Source organism: Bison bison, unplaced genomic scaffold, assembly GCF_000754665.1.
Source record: "Bison bison bison isolate TAMUID 2011002044 unplaced genomic scaffold, Bison_UMD1.0 scf7180017864475, whole genome shotgun sequence".
NCBI lineage: Eukaryota > Metazoa > Chordata > Mammalia > Artiodactyla > Bovidae > Bison > Bison bison.
Window position 1 is genome coordinate 2,237,557 of NW_011495036.1, and position 20,466 is coordinate 2,258,022.

Below are 20,466 nucleotides of genomic sequence, written 5' to 3' on the forward strand. Positions count from 1 at the left end.
GCGCCGCCACGTGCAGGGGCGTGTCCCGGCTGGTGCCGCCCTCGAGTTGCACCGAGGCGCCGTGCTCCAGCAGCGCCTGCGCGCACCTGCGGGAGGTCAAGGTCGGTCACCGGGATGGGGCTGCAAGCCGGCATGCGCACCCTGTTGCCCCAGCCCCACACGCCCTGCCTGCTGGTTCTGGGCCTTTGGACCCATCGCCCTTCTCCCCTGGGGAGTTGGTCCTCAAATGGCAAGGGCGGGAATCCAGATCTCCTGCGCCCAGGTTATACAGGAGTTCACACTGGGACTCAAAAGAAATGCGGTGACGGCAAAGCCGGGGTTGGGGGGAAGGCTACAAGGCTCACCAGTTACTAAATGGTGGAAACAGCTAGGAACTTTTTCCTCCACGTACGTTAAAACTTTGTAACTTGTGACTACTGAGAGAGGTGGGTTTGATCTGTGTCAGGAAGATACCCTGGAGAAGGGCATGGTAACCTACTTCAGTATTTTTGCCTGGAGAATTCTCATGGACAGAGGAGGCTGGAGAGCTAGAGTCTGTGGGGTCTCAAAGAGTCGGACATGACTGCCCGGCTAAGCACAGCACACACCTTCCAAAGTAGCACCGTGTGCGTGTGTGTTAAGCTGCTTCAGTTGTGTCCCATTCTTTCGACCCCATGGACTATAGCCTGCCAGCCTCCTCTGTCCATGGGATTCTCCAGGCAACAATACTGGAGTGGGTTGTCATTCACTGCTCCAGGGGATCTTCCCGACCCAGGGATCCAACCTGGGTCTCCTGTATTGCAGGCAGATTCTTTTGCCATCTGAGTCGCCATGGAAAAGGTAATATAGTTCAAATGCTGGAAACATGAATAACCTGGGAGCTTTGTCACCCAGGAGGCAGTTGAGGACCTGGGAGTCACGGTTGTAAGGAAGCCCCCTTAAACTGTTGGGCTGTTTATCAGCCGACATGTTCCTCTGCTTGTGGTGATGGTGTGAGGCAAGGCTTGCCCAGTTCCCAGGGAGGACATCTATCAGTCCCTCAGGACACGGCGGCGGATTGGAACTGGGGTGTCCTCAGACAGGACTGGAAGCGTGGGCAAAACATGCAACCATGCCTAACTGTAGGACCATCACTGTTTCAACTGAACTCTCCCTGAACAGACTGTGGATTTTGGCAGTAGCTAAGTCCCACTGTGCTGTCCGGCTCCCAGGGGAAGCCAGACTCCCCCAGAGGTGGGTGTCTCCTGCTGCCGCCAGGTCCCTCACATCGGTGCCAAGACTGCTGTCCCAGGAGGGCCGTGTTCTTAGAGCTTCTTATACACCTGGGAGGGCTTTGAGAATCTCAACCTAAGCCCGGGTGGCAGCTGCTGGCAGGCCCCCTGGACCGGGGCCCTGGACACTGGTGGGGAACTAACCCAGTCTGGCCCCGCCTGAGAGCAGGCCAGTCTCACAGACCCTCCTGAGCCCTCCTCCATTCTGCCCTTGGCGTTCGTGGGCACTGGCAGGCCACCAGCATCACTTCAGCCCCTACTCCTGGGTCACCTCCTGGGACGTTTCTGCCCTGGCGTTTGCTCCACCTTTGGAGTCTGATGGGCCCGCATGCTGGCTGCAGAGGGTAAGACCCTGGTCCCTGTAGCTCACCCTCCTGTGGTGCCCTCCTCATCTCTGCTCTGTTGAGACTTGGCCCATTGGCCCCTGGCCCTCTCAGCCCTTCCTAGCTTCGTTCCTTCTCTGGGCAGCTCTCTTACTCTCGCTCTTCTCGGCATCCTCGGTTCCCTTGAGTGGAGGGGACGTGGCCGTCCCCTACACCAGCTGGCCACACATGGGCAGCCATTCACCATCCATCCTCTCTTCCCCACTTGGCCCCTGGAGGAAACCCCAGTCGTGGAGATTGGCCCCTGCGCCCCGCTGTTCCTCAGCACCCTTTGGTCCACAATTCCTGGGACTGAAGGCCGGCTCCTCATTCCTTGCCCATTAGTGACTGTTCCATACGTTGATCACCATCCCCAAGAAATCCTGTTTCTTTTTTAAAAAAAGATTATTTAGGTGGTGGCACATCTTAGTTGCGACACGAGGGATCTTCAGTCTTCACTATGGCATGCAGGATCTTTAGTTGCGAGCACAGGAACTCTTAGTTGCTGCATGTGGGATCTAGTTCCCTGACTAGGGATTGAACCCGGGCCCCCTGCATGGGGAGCCTGAAGTCCTAGTCACTGGATCCCCAGGGAAGTCCGAAGAGGCCTTGTTTCTACTCTCGTCCTTCTCAGCAGCCTGCCCCTACTTTACTCAGTGAGTGCAAATTCTCCCGGCAACAGCTGTCCTTCCTGCCTTGTGCCGGTGCGGCGGCCATGACACCTGGCAGAGTCTGTTTCTACATGACGGTCCCCTGCTACTTCCATGCGTCTAAGGAAGGGACTCGCTCTCCATCCTGTTGCCGGGTGGAGTCCTTTCCTGCTTCCTTCCGGGTCTTGCTCTGTGCGTTACTCGCCCGTTGTTTTTTCCCAGTTCCTCTAGGTCCATTTCCACCTCTTTCAGTTGGTCACTCAGCCCTGTCGATTCCATCTCAATAATCACTTGAACTGCTTCCTCCCTCCAGCCCTGTTGTCACCGTCCTTGTGGAAGCCCCAAATCCTTTCTTGCCCGAAGTGGACAATGTGCTCATTTTTCTCCTATACCAATCTTAACAAGCTCCATACTACCCAGAAAAAGCCTTTCCAGTGTGAGTCATAAGACATGTGCTGGCTGAAAACCCAGAGGATCTTCCCGCTTGCTGGAGAAATTCCGGGCTCCTTCCTCTGGGACAGCTCATGAACCGGCTTCTGTGGCCTCACCAGTTTCATTGCCCGATGCTTGGATCCATCCTGTGCTTGGATCCTGCCTGACCAGGTGTGGTTCTTGGGATGCATCCTGTCTTTCCTTCCTCTTCCTCTCGGCCACGCCTCTGTGTTGTCATGTTCCTCGTACCTAAGTTGCCGTCCACCGGTACAGCCTTTGTCACACCAGTGTTTCAAGTGTTCTCTGGCATGTCTGACTTCTCTCCTAGATGGTTGGCTCTTTGGGTATAGAAATGGACGTGTATTTATTTCTGCTTCTCGGCACCTAGAGCAGGGCCGGCCCACTACTGGTATTCTCTAAAAGCATGTTGAACAAATGCATTTCCTTAATCAATGTCTTTCAGCTTTCCTTTGCGTGGCCGCTGTTTTTCCTGTTATTTACCTGACTGGGACTCTGCACCGGATCCTTTGAGGGTTTCCAGGCTGGAAGCCGCTGGCGTTAAATCTCTTTACATTTCTATCCAGGGACCCGCAATATTTTAAACCCTCTCTCCATATTTCTCTATCCTCCATGTCAGCAGTATCTTGAGAAGTGGTCTGTCTTGGGTGAAAGATCTTTACAAACAAGTACGATTTGATGTGAAACGTCCTTTGGGACAATAAGCAGCTAAGAGAGGATGCAAATTTGACAATCAGAGTGCTTCAGTTTGCTTCCTCCGTGCCTCTCTGGGAGGAATTTTGAACAGTGCAGCAGGAGGTTAGAAATCAAAGGTTCTGTCTCATTTTGCCACTGAGCCTGTGTGTGCTCACAAACAATTACCAAACATTTTCTCTTGCTCTTTTTTTTTTTTTTTTTAAAGCAGCCCAGCCTCTCTGAAGAAGTCCACCGGGAAATACAAGTGGGTCTCTTTTCCATGTCCGCAGCCTAACAGGCTGATGGCCAGGTTGCTCTTTGCAACAAAGATACCTTTCAGAAGAATGAGGACACTGGCCCAGCCTCTGGAGGACCGAGGATACCCTTTTCATTTTTAATGAAGAGCTTCTAATTGGCTAAACCTTGGCACTTCCTTAGAGCAGGTCATGATGTAAGTTGCAGACCACAGGCACGAGAAAAAAACAATACAACGGATTGACTGGGGCACCTCTTGGCTGGCACACACTGGACAGTCATTAAAAATGAAGGCACAGGAGCCTGTTTAATGACATCGAAAGCTGTCTGCAGTGGTCATGTGTAAAGACCAGGTTTGAAACAGCATCGAACGCTCCTATTAAAAAAAAAAGAGTAAATATGTATATGCATGGGAAGAAAGCCTGGAAACATACAAACCAACGTGTTCACCTCTGGATGGTGGAGTGAAGGGTGCTTTTATTTCCTTTCTGCCTGCCGGTATTTTCAAATTCACTTTCCAAAGTGACTCAGAGTTGCAGTTTGACAGTGGAACAACAGCAGAGGTTATTAATAACAGAACCATCCCCTGCCGGCCACAGCAGCAGCTCATGGATTCTAAGAATGTCAGCTCAGCGTTCCAGGTTTCCAGAATGCGCTCAGATTTTCCATTGATCTGTCCAGGTGTAAGCAGAGGTCTTGGGAAGGCTGTAGGGCAGCACCTCTGAGAACGTGAGAGGAGAGGAGAGGGTGGGGGTGGGTGGAGGGTCCTTAGTGACAGGCAGAGCAGTGTGACAGTCTTGGGGACCTGCGAGACTGACCTTGTGTTTGTCAGTGTCTCCAGTCAAGGAAGAAATGGCCCGGCAGGAAAGCGTCCCCCACGCCTCTGCAGGACTGTGTGGGGAGCTCTGCTTTGGCTGAGCTCTTTCCTGCCAAGCGAGGTTTTCTCGAGCAGATGTCCTGCCGTCCTGGGAGACACAGTACGGAAGGCCTGGCATGGGCTTCCCTGGTGGCAGACCGTGTAGAACCATCACTGTCAGGAACCGAGGGTACGTTCTCATCTGACCATGTCAAAACCACTTGTCTCTATCTTAAGAGATGAAGGAGACACTGTGTTGTCTGAACAGCCTCTGATACGAAGCACCTTGGGCAAACACTGCCCCTACCCCCCACCATCCCTCCTCTCCCTCTTTGATAATGATCGTGGTGACAAGCTGTTATGGAGCCTAAGGTTGACAGGACACAGAAAAAGTGGCTTGAGCCAAAAGGCAGGAGTTAATAGAGATGAACCCATCAAGGGCGGTTGAATTAATGTCATTTTGACTTATTTGTAAAGAGAGAAGTAGGACTCCCAGCCCTCGTCTGGCACACAGCTCCCAGCTAACTCCAGCATCCTTCCAAAGCACAGCTTTCCTGCTCACCTGGCAGATGCAAATGGTGCTGAGCGCCTCAGCCCGGCCTCCTCAGTGCTCACCTCTTCCTTACCCGCTCACACCACCTGCCAAACTGCCCTGCACCCCATGAGACAGAGCCTGTTCAGGCTTTCCTTCTCCAGCTTCCCTCCTCCCCACCCCTCCAGTGGCACAAAAGCCTCAAAAGTAGTATTTCATAACCTCTGGTTCTGAGCTGGGACGTCAGTGCATTCCCCAGCACGTGGTCTTTTATTTTTAGAAGAATGTTATTTTGAGGCTTTGCGACAAGTCTGCACTGTAGGTGGAATTTGTAGGTGGGGAAACTGAGGCTCAGAAGAAGACCAGTGACTCAGATAGGGCCATCCAGCCAGGGGGTGGCAGAGCAGAGGCTGGTCTGCTGTGTCTGGCTTAGTCCTCTGTCATCCCATCCTGCTGCTCCTCCCATAGGTACTGTTTGCTAAGCACCTTCTGTGGGCCAGGCAAGGCACTAGGCATCTCCCAGAATGCCATCTCTAAACCTTTCATTCATTGGTCCCTCCAGTAAGTCGAGAGCATCCTCCATGCTCTGTACCCCAGGTCAAGGCAGGGGGCAGGGTCTCCTCTCTGAGCACTCCATGGGGCTCAGGACATGCCTTCAGACGGGACACTGAAGGTGCAGAAAGCGGGGGACATCGTCTGGCTGGGGGACCTCATGCTAGCAGGCAAGGAACAGGAGCCTGCTTCTCGCCCAGTCCTCTGGGCAAGTCTGCACCAGAGATTTCATTCTCTCTGGTTTTCCGTGAGGATGCAGTTTTTGAGGCTTGAAGCAATGATCTCAAGGGTAGAGACCTGGGAGAGGATGGTGACCCCATAGTCAAGTCAGAACCTCCTGACTGAGATGTGAACCCAGCTATTGCTGGAGAAGAGAATGACTCGACAATCGTCAGAGGATGATGGTACCCAAAGAGCAATGCAACAACAAGGACAAAGAACAATCAAAAACTGGGTGAAATCCACAAAAGTCAGTTACATGTTTTTGGAGGGAAAACAGACCTTCCTTTCAAGCCCTCTGTCAGGTGGGTTCAGCATCTATCTCCGGAGCAACAGCTTCACTTGCTGGAAATCCTTGGGCCTTCCAGCTGCCCTTCACTGTCCTCCTGTGCTTGCTGCCTGAACGCCTCATGGACAGTGTGTTCGCTGAGAGTAATGGGTGTCATGAACCAGTCTTGTCGAATCATCATTAAGCTACTGTTCCTCCTTGGAGTTGACGTGGAGGCAGATGGGCTGGAGACACGTCCCTGGGGCAGGGTGGCTGGGTCCAAGTCTGGGTCCGTGCATGGGGCCAGGCAGTGTGGCTGGATGCTGAGCAAGGCAGGTCTGCAGGGCGGTGTGGTGGGGGTGGTTGGTGCACAGGGGACGTGGGGGAGAGACTTGGGAGGACAACACAGCCTTGCTTTCTAATGAAGCCATCGCAAGGAGACTGCCTCTGTGCATTGACTCCCTGGCTGGTTCCAGGTGAAGGATGGGGAAGCTGCTGCCCTGACTTTGAAGGAGGAGCTGCTCCCACTTGGTTTGTCTGGACCTTCTGCCTCTCCTCTCCTCTGGGGCCCTGCTGCCTGCCCCTTTCTGCTCTGTATTTTCTTCTCCCTCCCTTTCTCCCAGGATGCTCAGCTGTGAGACTATCAAGCATAGATGTTCACAATTGAAATAGCTGATACGAATGGACAAATCCTGAAGGGTAGCAGGGAGATGGAGAGGGAAACTGCCCAGCCGTGTCTATTCTTATGGTTTCCCTTGGAGCAATGGCTGCCATTTAATTTGCTTCTGAAGTGTTCGATGGTTGTGGCTGCTAATAATATTTTAGGCAAATTCTCCATGTCTCCCCCCCGCCACCCCCACCCACCACAAACTGCAAGTGAAATTCTGCATTTGGGTGGACTGAGGAATGACTGAAGGAACTAACTTTGATAATTCAGTTCCACTGTTTGCCCTGCTTTCCACCGAAGGAGTATCTGACTTTCTGGAAGATTCACTAGTATCCCTTCCTCAACAAGAAATGGGCAACCTTCCTCTCCTGCCCTGGCCCCAGCATTGGATGAAGGGGGAAACCCAGAGGCATCAGAGTGAGGGGAGGAGAAGGAGGAGAGAAGTGAAATAAAAGACTCTACTCTCTTTTTCACATAAGTGGCCACAGTATTGGAGCTTCAGCTTCATCAGTCCTTCCAATGAATATTCAGGGTTGGTTTCCTTTAGGATTGACTGGTTTGATCTCCTTGAAGCCCAAGGGACTCTCAAGAGTATTCTCCAGTGAGCCAACTCATTGGAAAAGACCCCGATGTTGGGAGAGATTGAAGGCCAAAGGAGAAGGGGGCAGCAGAGGATGAGATGGTTGGATGGCATCACTGACTCAGTGGACATGAGTTTGAACAAACTCCGGGAGATAGTGAAGGACAGGGAAGGCTGGAATGCTGCAGTTCATGGGACCACAAAGAATCGGCACAACTTAGCCACTGAACAACAACTCTCTTTTTAGGTAGTGATGTGAACCCCAGCTACCTCTGGAGAAGAGAATGACTAAACAGTCACCAAAAAGATGGGGGTGAGGTGAGGGAACTTTGATTTGTATGAGATAAAAGGTTTTTTTTTTCTGATTTATTTTAATTGGAGGCTGATTACTTTATAATATTGTGGTGGTTTTTGCCATACACTGACATGAGTCAGCCATGGGTGTACATGTGCTCCCCATCCTGAACTCCCCTCCGACCTCCCTCCCCATCCCATCCCTCTGGGTCATCCCAGTGCACCAGCCCTGAGCGCCCTGTCTCATGCATTGAACCTGGACTGGCGATCTGTTTCACATATAGTAATATACATGTTTCAATGCTATTCTCTCAAATCATCCCACCCTCGCCTTCTCCCAGAGTCCAAAAGTCTGTTCTTTACATCTGTGTCTCTTGTATGAGAGAAAAGTTTTATATAAATGTTTTTATATATTTTTTAGGTGAAGTAAAATTTTCATACAGAGAAGCGCACAGGTCTGAAGAGTACAGCCGTACAAATTCTGGCAAGGGATGTGTGTAATCAACATAGCCTATTGACATATGCTATGACATATGCATATTGACATAAAGACATAGCATGTTTAAAAAATTTTTTTTGGCCATACCACACAGCAGGTGGGATCTTAGTTCTCTGACTAGGGACTGAGCCTGCATCCCCTGCACTGGAAGGCTGAATCTTAACCCCTGGGCCATGGGGGATGTCCAAGAGGCAGCATATTTTCATCTCTCCAAAAAGTTCCTTTGTGTTTGCTACCGGTCAGTCACCACGAGCAACCATGATTCTGATTTCTCCCCCATGTTTTGTCTTTTCTATAATTTTCTACTTTTTTGTGTCTGGCTTCCTTAGTGTAACACGTCTTTGACAATTCATCCATATTGTTGTGCTCACAAGTAACTCATTCTATTTTATTTCTGAGTCATGTGTAATTGTATAGCTATACCACAGTTTTAAAATTCATTCTCTTTTTGATACTGATGGGCATTTTCAGTTTTTGGCTATTATGAATAAAGCTGCTATGAACATTTTAATGTAAGTCTTCATATGGGCATATGTCTTATTTCTTTTGGATAAATATTTAGAAGTAGAATTGCTGGTAGGTATATATTTAACTTTAAAAGAAATGGTTAAGCAGTTTTCCAAGGTGATTACATCATTATACACTCCCAAGAAAAATGTGTGAGAGTTCCAGTTGCTCCACATTCCTGTCAGCATTTGGTGGTGTCTGACTTTTTGCCTTTAGCCATCCTAAAAAGTGTGACATAAAGAATATTTCCTCATGGCTTTAATTGCTTTTCCCTGATGACTAATGATGTTGAGGACCTTTCTTGTGTTTATTGGTCATCTGTATATCTTTCTTGAGGTGTCCGATCAAGAATTTTTCTCAGAGGGTAAAGATTGGATTTGGCCTGGATTACCTGTTTTAATACCTAACAGTGAGTTGTATGGATTCAAACAGAACTTGGCAAGCAACCAGAAAGGTGAGGAATCTGCCTGAGATTCTAGAAGTGGCAAGGAAAGAGGATAAACCTATGACAGAACATGTTTGAAAGGTCATGATTAGAGATGAGCAGGGCTACTTTCTGACAATTAGCGGTTTTTGAAAAAGATTAGGTTAACAAGGGAGAAGTTATCTTTCAACATCCATTTCTCTTATGACATTGACTTTCTTTTTTTTAACTCAATTAAAAAAAAGATTGATTTGTCTGACTGCTGGGTCTTAGTTGCAGTACGTGGGATATTTAGTTGCTGCATGTGGACCCTTAGTTTTGGCATGTGGGGTCTAGTTCCCTGACCAGGGATCGAAGCTGGGCCCCCTGCATTGTGAATGGGGAGTCTTAGCCACTAGATCACCAGGGAAGAGCCGACATTGGCTTTTGAACCTGGCTCTGATGGTTGCCACTTGGTAGTATTTTACCAAGAGCCCATGTTTTTCCATTTTACTGATAAAACAGGCTCTTGGTGAGCCTCAGCTTTCTAACCTGTAAACTGGGAATAACCATGCCTTGCAAGCCTGTGAGGAGGATCATAGCAAGTCAGACACTTGCAAGTGTTCAGAATGTGAAGTTCTTGTACAAATATCAAATTGTCCACGGGGGCAGTCCCTAACTAACACCTTGTTCTTTAGTATTCCTCGAGATGCCTCAAAGTCATGTTGAACCAAATCATGTTTTCTCCTCTCCACATGAATAATGAATCACTCACTCATCTGGGTTGTAGAAAGTGGACTGTTTCCCAGATTGTGCATTAGTGCCCATGAGCTCGTGCTCATGCAGCTAAACCTCTTGTTATTAGGCAGAAGCTTTGGGATTGGGGTGAGGACTCAGAATAATTGTTCCTACTCAAATCCTGCCAGGAAAGTACCTTTCTTGCCTCAGGGAAAGGCATATTTAATTTTTCTCTGCCCAGATTTCATCCTGCCAGGTTTGAGTTAGAGAAAAATTGCCCAATGATTTTCTTCAATAATCTTTTCCTCCTAAGATAATTAGCTGCTTCCACAAGTCCAATTCTGGCTTAAAATTAACTTTTATTTAGTTGAATTGACACAGCTGGGACAAAGAAGAAAATGAGCATGCTTTTTGACTAACATGCTCATGAAGGAAGCAAATTCTCCTCACTTTTGTATAAAACGAGACAGCTTTAGATGAGAAAAAGAATCGGGACTCTGCTAATTCTTCTCTCATTTTAATTATCTCAGAATTTTAAAAAGGGTCAAGGAGAGGACTCTGGTAATAAATAGGGCGAGACTGGCATGCAGGCTACTAACGTGAAGAGAGTAACTTTACTGGAACTTTTCTTTTTGGGAAAATCTCTTCAAAAGGTTCCTAGATTAAAGCTCTGATATCCCTTTTTGTGTGTTGAATTCTGAATTCTGAAGCTTGCGGGTTGGAAGGAAGCACAGATAATTTTTTTTTTAATCCCAGGAACTCAGAGACTCAAAGGTTTTAAAGTCCTGCACCCACGGAGAAATGCTGACTAAAAGGGGTTGGAACAGAACTGGGTCCCTAGGTGTGGAGACCATTGTCATCAAGAGTAAGAAAATGAAATGGCTCTGTATGTAGGTCAACGACCCCCTCTGTACTGAAAGGTAAAAAAATTAAGGATGACCTAAAATCTACTATGTATAAAAGATTCTGGAAAAAGTAGCTCTTTCCTGTCAAAGTGATAATGTTTATACTACCTGAAACCAGACCTCCTCGGAGTCTGACTTTAGGGGGACTCTTCAGAGCTGAAAAGCCGCAGTCTAAACCTCAGTCCCTCTCTGACATCTGTTAACTTTCATCCTTCAAGGGAGTTGGCTATGTTATTGTAGAGGTGTTCAGTGGGACCCGCCACCATCTTCCATCAAATCATTGATACTGAAGGGATTCTGAGTCAGCTGTTGTATGGTTCTGCCTGAACTTATGCTGTGTTCATCACTTATCTTAAACTTTTCCTCACTAACTTGGATTTAAATAAGTCAAGACTGTCAAATGAAATCACCAGGGAGAAAGACTCATGTAGAGAGACACATGGAGACAGAAGAGAAAATGAGAAGAAAAAGAAGAAAGAGGAGGAAGAGAAAGACAAAAGAAAAGAGGTTTCACAAAGCCCCATCTTAATACAAAGACATTTTAAAAGTCTTTATTAAGCAATGTACTGGATTTGAATGATTTCTGAAAAACCGACTGAAGTCAGGAAATTAGTTTCTATCACACAGTGTGTAAGCTGAATAGCTCTGCACATGTCTCAGCTCCTTATGACAACCAAATGTAAGCCTGCTGGCTTGTCTTAAGGGCTGCTGTTAGGGTTCGCAATACCTTGTGTTCTGAGTAGGTGATACATTCTTATTTCTTAGTAAAAAGCCACATTTTTTCCTAAGACTATAAGGTGGAAGATTTGAGTCCAAGGTATGAAGCAAACTTGGTTTTTAAAATTCTATTTAAAAACTACTATAGATTTACAGAAGAACTGAAAAGATAGTACAGAGAATTTGCAAATGTCCTTTACCCAGTTTCCTGTAAAGTTCACATCATATACTATCATGGTGCCTTTGTCAAAATTAAGAAATTAACCTCAATCCAATACTATTAACGGAACTGTGGACTTTATCTGGATTTCACCACTTTCCCCATTAATGTTCATGTTCTGCTCCAGGATCCAATCCAGGATACCATGCTACATTTATAGAACTTAATTTTGAACAAAACTGAATACAGACATGACTTTTGAGGGAGTGGGAAGCATGGTGTGTTCCTAGACATGGAATACCATCAAATGGCTTATATTTTCCATAGGAACATGTTAAAATTGGGAGTATGCTCTTGACTAGGAATATTACTGGAAATAAATCATAGATGACCAACAAATACGGAGACAAAGAAACCACGAAACCCCATATTAATTAAAATTAGTGAAATATTGTTTCAATTCCCATGAGATAGCACAGTGATTATACAAGAGACCTCAACAATTGTAGTCAGCACCTACATAATTCTTAACTACATGCCAGGTGCTCTTCTAAATGTTTTCCATACACTAGCTCATTTAATTCCTCTAGTCACCCTATGTAGGAGGCTCAAATATCATCTCTGTTTTACAGATGAGAACGCCAAGACACGGATAAATGAAATAACTTGCCCAGGCTTGCACTGCTAGAGTTCAACCTAGACCTCAAATGTAGCAATATATGTACTTCTAACACATAAAATTGTAAGGTATAAAAATATCAAAACTGAATAAAATCAATGTAAAGCTGCCTAATAATTTGCCCATTTTCTTTTGCTTTGATTTGGTTGGTTTATGTCCTTTAATAAAATTGATGCCTCTTTGTCGCCTAGAAAATTTCCACTTGAAATCTGCCAGCCCACACCCTCACCTTCCATGAACATAGTGTATTCTGCATACCCTCGGCCCAGTGTCTAGCACACTGATGTAAATTACCTTCCTCTCTATTGAAATTGAAAGCATCTTGAGGAAATAGACTATAATCCAACACAAGTCCAGCACCTCTTAGAGTTCAACAATTGGCTGTTGAATGCTTGTAGGAATGGTTCATCCAATAATGAAACTTGGAGCTGTACTTTTGGAAAGTAGATGGGCTTTCTATAATTCTGTCATCAGATGGCAACTTTGTACACCAGCAAATCACCTACCAAATGTCTCAAGGATAGAAATTGTAAGTTAAAATGAGGGTGAGGTTAATCTTCATTTAGTATCCCTGCAGAATGGCTATCTACTTATAACTTTTAAAAAATCATTGAGAAATGTATTCATAAGCGTTTCTACTTTTGAATTTTATATCTGTATATCTTATCTCTCACAAATTATGCCTAGGTGAATCTGAAATTTACAAAAGGATCAGAGTTAAAATAAAGAAAATGTTATTCATACCCAGATGATAGGATTGATAGATGAAAACATTAAAATAGCTATTTTAATTATATTCTGTATATTTGAGAAATTAAGACTAAACATGTTAAGTAAAGACAAGAAAGATATTTAAAAAAGACCTAAGATTGGGCTTCTATAGTTGAAAATTATAGTGTCTGACATGAAAAATACACTACGTGGGATTAATGACAGATCAGGGATTTCAGAACAAATGATAAATCAATTACATAAGAGAAAAGTGAACGGAGTATTAATTAACTGTGGGACAACTTCAAGTGGTATAACATACAGGCAGCTGGACTCCATGAGGCAGAGGAGGGATCATACAGAAAAAATGTGAAGAGATAATTGCCAACAATTTTTCCAATTTGATGAAAAGTATAAGCCTACAGATTCAACAAATTGATGACTCTCAAGGACAAGAAAGATGAAGAAAACAACATTAAAATACATCATGATCAAGTTGCTTAAATCCAGTAATAAGGAGAAAATATTAAAGCCAGAAAAAAGGATACTATATATCCAAAAGCACAAAGAACAGATGGATAGAAGACTTCCCATTACAAATGCAAGTTAGAATAAAGTGGAGTCCTGTGTCTAAAACACTGAAAGAAAAAAAGAGGCTGTCAACCCAGAATTCCCTACGCAACAAAAGTGCCTTGCAAACACTCAAATGAAACAAAGACTTTCCCAAACATACAAACACTGAAAGGATTTATCTCTAGCAGACCTTCACTGTAAGCAATATTAAAGAAAGTTCTCTAAGAAGGAGGAGGATGGTCCCAGATGGAATTTCCAATCAATACAGAGGAATGAAGGGAGCTGAAAATGGGAACCACATGGCTAAACATACAAGCTTTTTTCTCATTATTTCAATAAAAGATAATTGACTGTTTGAACAAAAATATTAACAATGTATTCTGGGACTTATATACAGAAGTAAAATATATGATACCAATAGCACAAAGGTCAGGAGGAGAGAAATGGAAGAATAGTCATATGGGTTTTTTATATTATACATAAAATAGTATAACATTACTTGAGGGCAGACTGTGATAAAACAAAGATGTAGTCTATGAACCCTAAAGCAACTACTAAAATAATGGAACAAAAAGTTATATGTAACAAATCAAAAAAGGAGATAAAGTGGAATCATGAAAAATACTTGATTCAGAAGAAGGTAGAAAAAGAGAAAAAGGGAACAAAGGACGGATGAAACAAATAGAAAAAAATAACAGGCTGTTTGATGTGAACATAAGCATATTAAAATCTTATTAAACGTAAATGATCTAAACACTCAATTAAAAGGCAAAGACTACCAGATTGGATTAAAAAAGACTCAGGTATACCCTGACTACAAGAGATCCATTTGAAAAATAAAGACACAAACTGAGCACCGCCTTTAATCAATAGTCAGCCAGGAACTGAGCCCCTCAGTCCATTAGTCCCAGAGAACTGAATTCTGCCTGTAACTCTATGAATCCAGGAGCAGATTCTTCCCTAGCTGACCCTTCAAGTGAGACCCTAACCCTTGTTGACACCTTGATTGCAGTCTTGTGAGAGCTTCTGCAGTTGAGGGCTCAGTGAAGCCATGCCCAAGCTCTACCCATAGAAACTGCGAAACAATAAATGTGTGCTGTAGTAAGTCTCTAGTTTGTCGTAATCTGTTATCAGCAATAGATTACTATTGCAGATGGAAAAGAGTATACTGTGCTGCTGCTGCTGCTGAGTCGCTTCAGTTGTGTCCGACTCTGTGCGACCCCATAGACGGCAGCCCACCAGGCTCCCCCATCCCTGGGATTCTCCAGGCAAGAACACTGGAGTGGGCTGCCATTTCCTTCTCCAATGCATGAAAGTGAAAAGTGAAAGTGAAGTCGCTCAGTCGTGTCTGACTCTTAGCGACCCCATGGACTGCAGCCTATCAGGCTCCTCCATCCATGGGATTTTCCAGGCAAGAGTACTGGAGTGGTGTGCCATTGCCTTCTCCGTAAAGCATGTGGGATTCAGCTAAAGTAGTGCATAGTGGGTACATGTGTAACACTGAAATACCATGGACTGTGGCCCATCAGACTCCTCTGCCCATGGGATTTCCCAGCAAGAACACTGGAGTGGGCTGCCATTTCCTTCTCCAGGGGATGTTCCCCACCCAGGGATTGAACCCAGGTCTCCTGCATCACAGACAGATTCTTTATCAACTGAGCCACTGGGAAGTCATATTAGAAAATAAAAACCCATCAAATCAAAGACATTAGCTGCCATCTTACAAATCAGAAAGACAAGAGCAAATGAAATTCAATGTAAGCAAAGGAAAGAGGAAATGAGGATCATATCAGAAATCAATGAAAAATAAAACAGTAAAATAAAAAAAAATTAGTAAAACCCAAAATAGACTGATCAGGGGAGAAAGAATAAAAACCACAATTCCATTATTGTGAATGAAAGTGGTGACTACAGATTCTGCAGCTATTAAAAGGATAATAGAAAACAACTTTATGACAATACATTTAACAACTTAGATGAAAGAGGTAAATCTCTTGAAAGATACAAGCTATCAAAGCTCACTCAGGAAAGAAATAACCTGAACGCCACTATAGCCATTAAAGAAATTGAATTCATAGCTGAAAATCTGCTCAAAAACAAAACTCCAGGCCAAGACAGCTTTACTGATGATTTCTACCACACACTTAAGGAAGAAATAAAATTAATTTTACACAAGAACTTCTCAGCTCATTTTTGAGGCTAGCATTAACTCAGATATCAAAACCAGACAAAAACATTACAAGAAAAAACTGCAGATCAATACCTCTCACAAACATAGATACAGATGTTTTAAGAATTCCAGCAAATCAAACCCAGGAATTTATAAATTGTGGTCTGAAGAATGCAAGGTTGGTTTAACATCTGAAAGTCAACCAGTGTAAATAATTATATTAACAGACTAAAAATACACACACAGGATCAACTCCTATGTCCATGGGATTTCCTCTGTCCATGGGATTTCCCAGCAAGAATACTGGAGTGGGTTGCCATTGCCTTCTCCGGGGGATCTCTTACATCTCCTGCATTGGCAGGGAGGTTCTTTACCACTAGTGCCAGCTGGGAAGCCTCGGGAACAACTCAATATATGCAGAGAAGGCATCTGAGAAAATCCAACATCCATTCATAGAAAAAACTCTCCGCAAACCAGGGATAGAAGGGCATTCTCTCAATCTGAAAAAAAACCATCTACAAAGTACCTACATCCAACATCATACCCAATGGTGAAAGATTTAAGCCCTCTAAGATTAGAAATAAGGAAAGTTGTTTTCGCTCACTGCTTCTATTCAACAGAGAACTGGAGGTTCTATCTAGTGCAATAAAGCAAGAACAAGGCATCCAGACTGGAAAGGAAGTAAAACTGTTTATTTGAAGATGACATGATTGTCATAGAAATCTTTTGGAATTTATGATAGGCTACTAGAACAAATACTAAGCTTAGCAAGGTTGCAGGTTGCAAATTAATACACAAAAATAAATTCTTATTAATTTATATAGTAGCTACCACCACAGAAATTTAAATAAAAATACCACTTACAAAAGCATCAGAAATTAAGAACTTAGGGATAAATCTGAAAAATGTATGCAAGCATTGTACACTAAAAACTATCAAATGAAGTTAAAAGAAACTAGGAGCTAAATAAATGGAGAGATTTATTGTGTTCATGGGTTGAAAGATTCAATATTTTTATGTCAAGTCTCCCCAGGTTGATCTATAGATTCACATCAACCTCAGTCAAGACACAGCAGACTTTTTTTTCTTTTTTGTAGAAACTGATAAACTGATTTTAAAATTTATGTGGAAATGTGAAGAGGCTAGAAAAGTCAAAACAACTTTAAACGATGCTGGAGAATTTATGCGACCTGACTTCAAGATTTCTTACGGAGCTACAGCATTCAGTACAAGGTGGTACTGGTGTCAAAAAAGACCAATAGAGCAAGGAATAACAGAACAGAGGCATAGAGCAACGGCTCTGCAAGGGCGCCCTGGTGGCCTTGCGTGTACCCACACTGGCCACACAAACAAAAGTTTGAACCACTGCTGGCCTAAGTCTTGGCAGAGCACCCTGCGATCCTCCAGAACTTGTTAAGGGGCTGCTATAAGACCCTTGTCCACTCGCCTCCCTGTGTCCCCTGGGAGGCTGTCCTGAGCTGTTTCTTATCACTTCCTGGGTTCTGGTGCGGTTTGGGACTTCCTGCCTGCCCCCCTCAGAGTAGAGCTGTGGACTATAAAGCTGCTCACCTGACATCTAGATTCAGGTGTGCTACAACAGGTATCCTGCAAGTCACACTGCCATAATGTATCTCCTTCTGTATGGGTGTTGTCTTTTGTGGTGTGTAGGGCAGGACCATGCAGAATTGGAACCTTTGGCTGTTTTTCTCCTCAGTGTGTATGTAAGTGTTAAAAGTCTCTGAATCTAGGAGGGGCTCCTTGGGCCTTTACTGAATCAGTCAGGCCTTGCCCTATCTTACGTGTACGTGACAAGAGAGCCAGAAATGAACCCATACGTACGTCCTTATGGAGACGGCGATGGCACCCACTCCAGTGCTCTTGCCTGGAAAACCCCAAGGACGGAGGAGCCTGGTGGGCTGCAGTCCATGGGGTCGATAAGGGTCCGACATGACTGAGCGACTTCACTTTCACTTTTCACTTTCATGCATTGGAGAAGGAAATGGCAACCCACTCCAGTGTTCTTGCCTGGAGAATTCCAGGGATGGGGGAGCCTGGTGGGCTGCCGTCTAGGGGTCGCACAGAGTTGGACACGACTGAAGCGACTTAGTAGCAGCAGCAGCAGCAGCAGCAACAGCATATGTCCTTAAGTCGACTTTCAACTAAAGTGCAAAGGCAAACCCGTGGAGAAAGAAAAGGCTCCTTGACAAATAGTGCTGGAACTGTTGCATAACCACAGGCAGAGGAAAAAAAGAAAGCCTCAATTCCTACCTCACACCATATTCAGACACTAACTCAAAATGGGTCATAGACTTAAATGTAACATATAAAGTTATTAAAATTTTTAGAGGGAAACATAGGAGGAAATGTTGTGGTCATGGTTGGGCAAAGTTGTTTTATTTTACAGAAAATAACCCAACATGATTCCTAAAATTAAAAAATTGATCAGTTGTAAGGGTTAATCACTCAGTCGTATCTGACTCTTTGCAATCCCATGGACTGTAACTGTAATCTCCAGGCTCCTCTGTCTATGGAATTTTCCAGGCAAGAATACTGGAGTGGATTGCCCTTCCCTTCTCCAAGGGATCTTCCCAACCCGGGACTCGAACCTGGGTCTCTTGCATTGCAGGCAGATTCTTCACCATCTGAACCACCAGTTAGATTCCACCAAAAGTAAGAAAGGACACTTTTAAGGAAAGAAACTATAACCCAGAGACTGGAAGATAATATTTATTAACCACATACCTGATAAGGGACTTTTACCCAGAAAATATAAAGAAATCTCAAAATTTAAGAAAAAAACAAACAACCCAGTATTTTTAAAAGGCACAAGATATGAACAAGCACTTCACCAAAGAAAATAAATGTATGCTAAATAAGTACATGAGAAGATGCCCAACATCACTTGTTATTAGGAAGATGCAAATCAAAACTGCAGTGGAATAGTTCTAAATCCCTATAGAATGTCTAACAGCTAAACAGTGACTGTACCAAGTGTCAGTGAGGATGGGAAGCAGCAGGAACAATCATACATAACTGGTGGGAATGTAAAATGGTAGTTCCAACTGGAACGCAGCTTGGTCATTTGCTAATCATATCATGTGACACAGCTATGCCTAGGTATTTATCCAGGAGGAATGAAAGCATAAACTCAGACAAAGGCTGGTACATGAATGTTCACAGCAGCTTTACTTGCAATAGCCTCAAGTCGGAAATGATCAAGTGTCTTTTAACATATGAGTGGATAGACACATTGCGTTATTCTGTACCAAGGAATACCATTCACCAATGAAAAGGAGTGAATTATGGATATACAAAACAGTATAATAAATATCAAAAGTATGGGGATTGACATGTACACAGATATATTTATAATAGACCAACAAGGACCTAGTGTACAGCACAGGGAACTCTGCTCTAACTTAAATGGGAAAAGAATTTGAAAAATAATAGATCTATGTATCTATTTACTCATCGGGTCCCAAAGAGTCCAACACAACTTGGTGACTGAACCACAGAAAAACACTTGTATAACTGAATCACTTCACTGTACACCTGAGACTAAGACAACATTGTTGATCAAACTATACTCCAATATAAAAATAAAAAATAAATGATTCAAGAAAAAAAATCTGAAAGTAATATTTTTGCATGAAAGATGTCAGGCAAAAGAGACTACATTCCATTTACACAGAATTCCAGCAAATTCAGACTAAACTACAGTGACAAAAAAACAGGTCAGTGGGAAATTGGAGAAGGGGGAGGGAGAGGTTCCAGTGGGACAAGGGAACACTTCGCTGGTGATGGCTGGGTTCACAATCTTGCTTATAGGGATGGTTTCACCTGCTTTCCTGTCTCCAAATTTATCAGATTGCATACTTTAAGCATGTGCACCTTACTACATGCAATTACAGCTCAGTAATGTGCTTTTTGGAGAAGGCAATGGCACCCCACTCCAGTACTCTTGCCTGGAGAATCCCAGGGATGGGGGAGACTGGTGGGCTGCCGTCTATGGGGTCGCACAGAGTCGGACACGACTGAAGTGACCTAGCAGCAGCAGCAGCAATGCTGCTTTTAGATATTATATTGTTTTCAGTCACCGTCCTTCAGTCACTTTCAAGCCTCCTGGTGGTCCACGTGGCTTCCTGAGTCCCTGCTCTGAACACAGGTGACATTGGTAGGTGGTGCCCCCATCTTGATCCCTGAGAGCCCAGAAGTCCTGCCTGCCTGCACTTAACATGATGCTTTTATTTAATCCTCACCATAGAGACAGAAATGGCAACCCACTGCAGTATTCTTGCCTGGAGAATCCCAGGGACAGGGGAGCCTGGTGGGCTGCCGTCTATGGGGTCGCACAGAGTCGGACACGACTGAAGCGACTTAGCAGCAGCAGCAGCATAGAGACAGAAGGCCATGAAAACTGAAACCCAAGAACAGGGACTAGAACATTTTGACTAAAAGAAACGTCAAGATGGACACAAGGCAAGCTGGGAACCTGGGAAGAAAAGGCCCATGCGATGACATGGGGCCCCCGCCGCGTCTCCCAGGACCTACTGGATCCCAAGTGGACAGACCTCCGCAAGGACAGCCGCGGGGCTGGACCCGGAACCGGCAGAATTTCTAGAAGCCGGGCACCTGGGCCTGGGGTCGGGGTGGGGGTGGTCCTAGAATATGTGGGCACAGCTCGACTGGTTTGCGGGGCTCCGAAGCCCCGCCCGAGGAGCTAACCATTTATGTCACACTGTGACAATTATTCTGCATAAAATTATCATTAAAACCCCTAATTTTTCAGGCTCC

The 20,466-nt window shown here is 44.6% G+C and overlaps 1 protein-coding gene across 1 annotated transcript in view; it reads right to left on the reverse strand.

The window, feature by feature from the left end:
* The window catches only part of ASB18 (ankyrin repeat and SOCS box containing 18), a 74,703-nt gene that overhangs the window by 25,185 nt on the left and 29,052 nt on the right, over positions 1-20,466 (reverse strand). Inside the window, exon 4 of the mRNA XM_010862067.1 lies at positions 3-86. Within this exon, the coding sequence (XP_010860369.1) occupies positions 3-86 (84 nt within the window). The remainder of the gene's footprint in view (positions 1-2; positions 87-20,466) is intronic.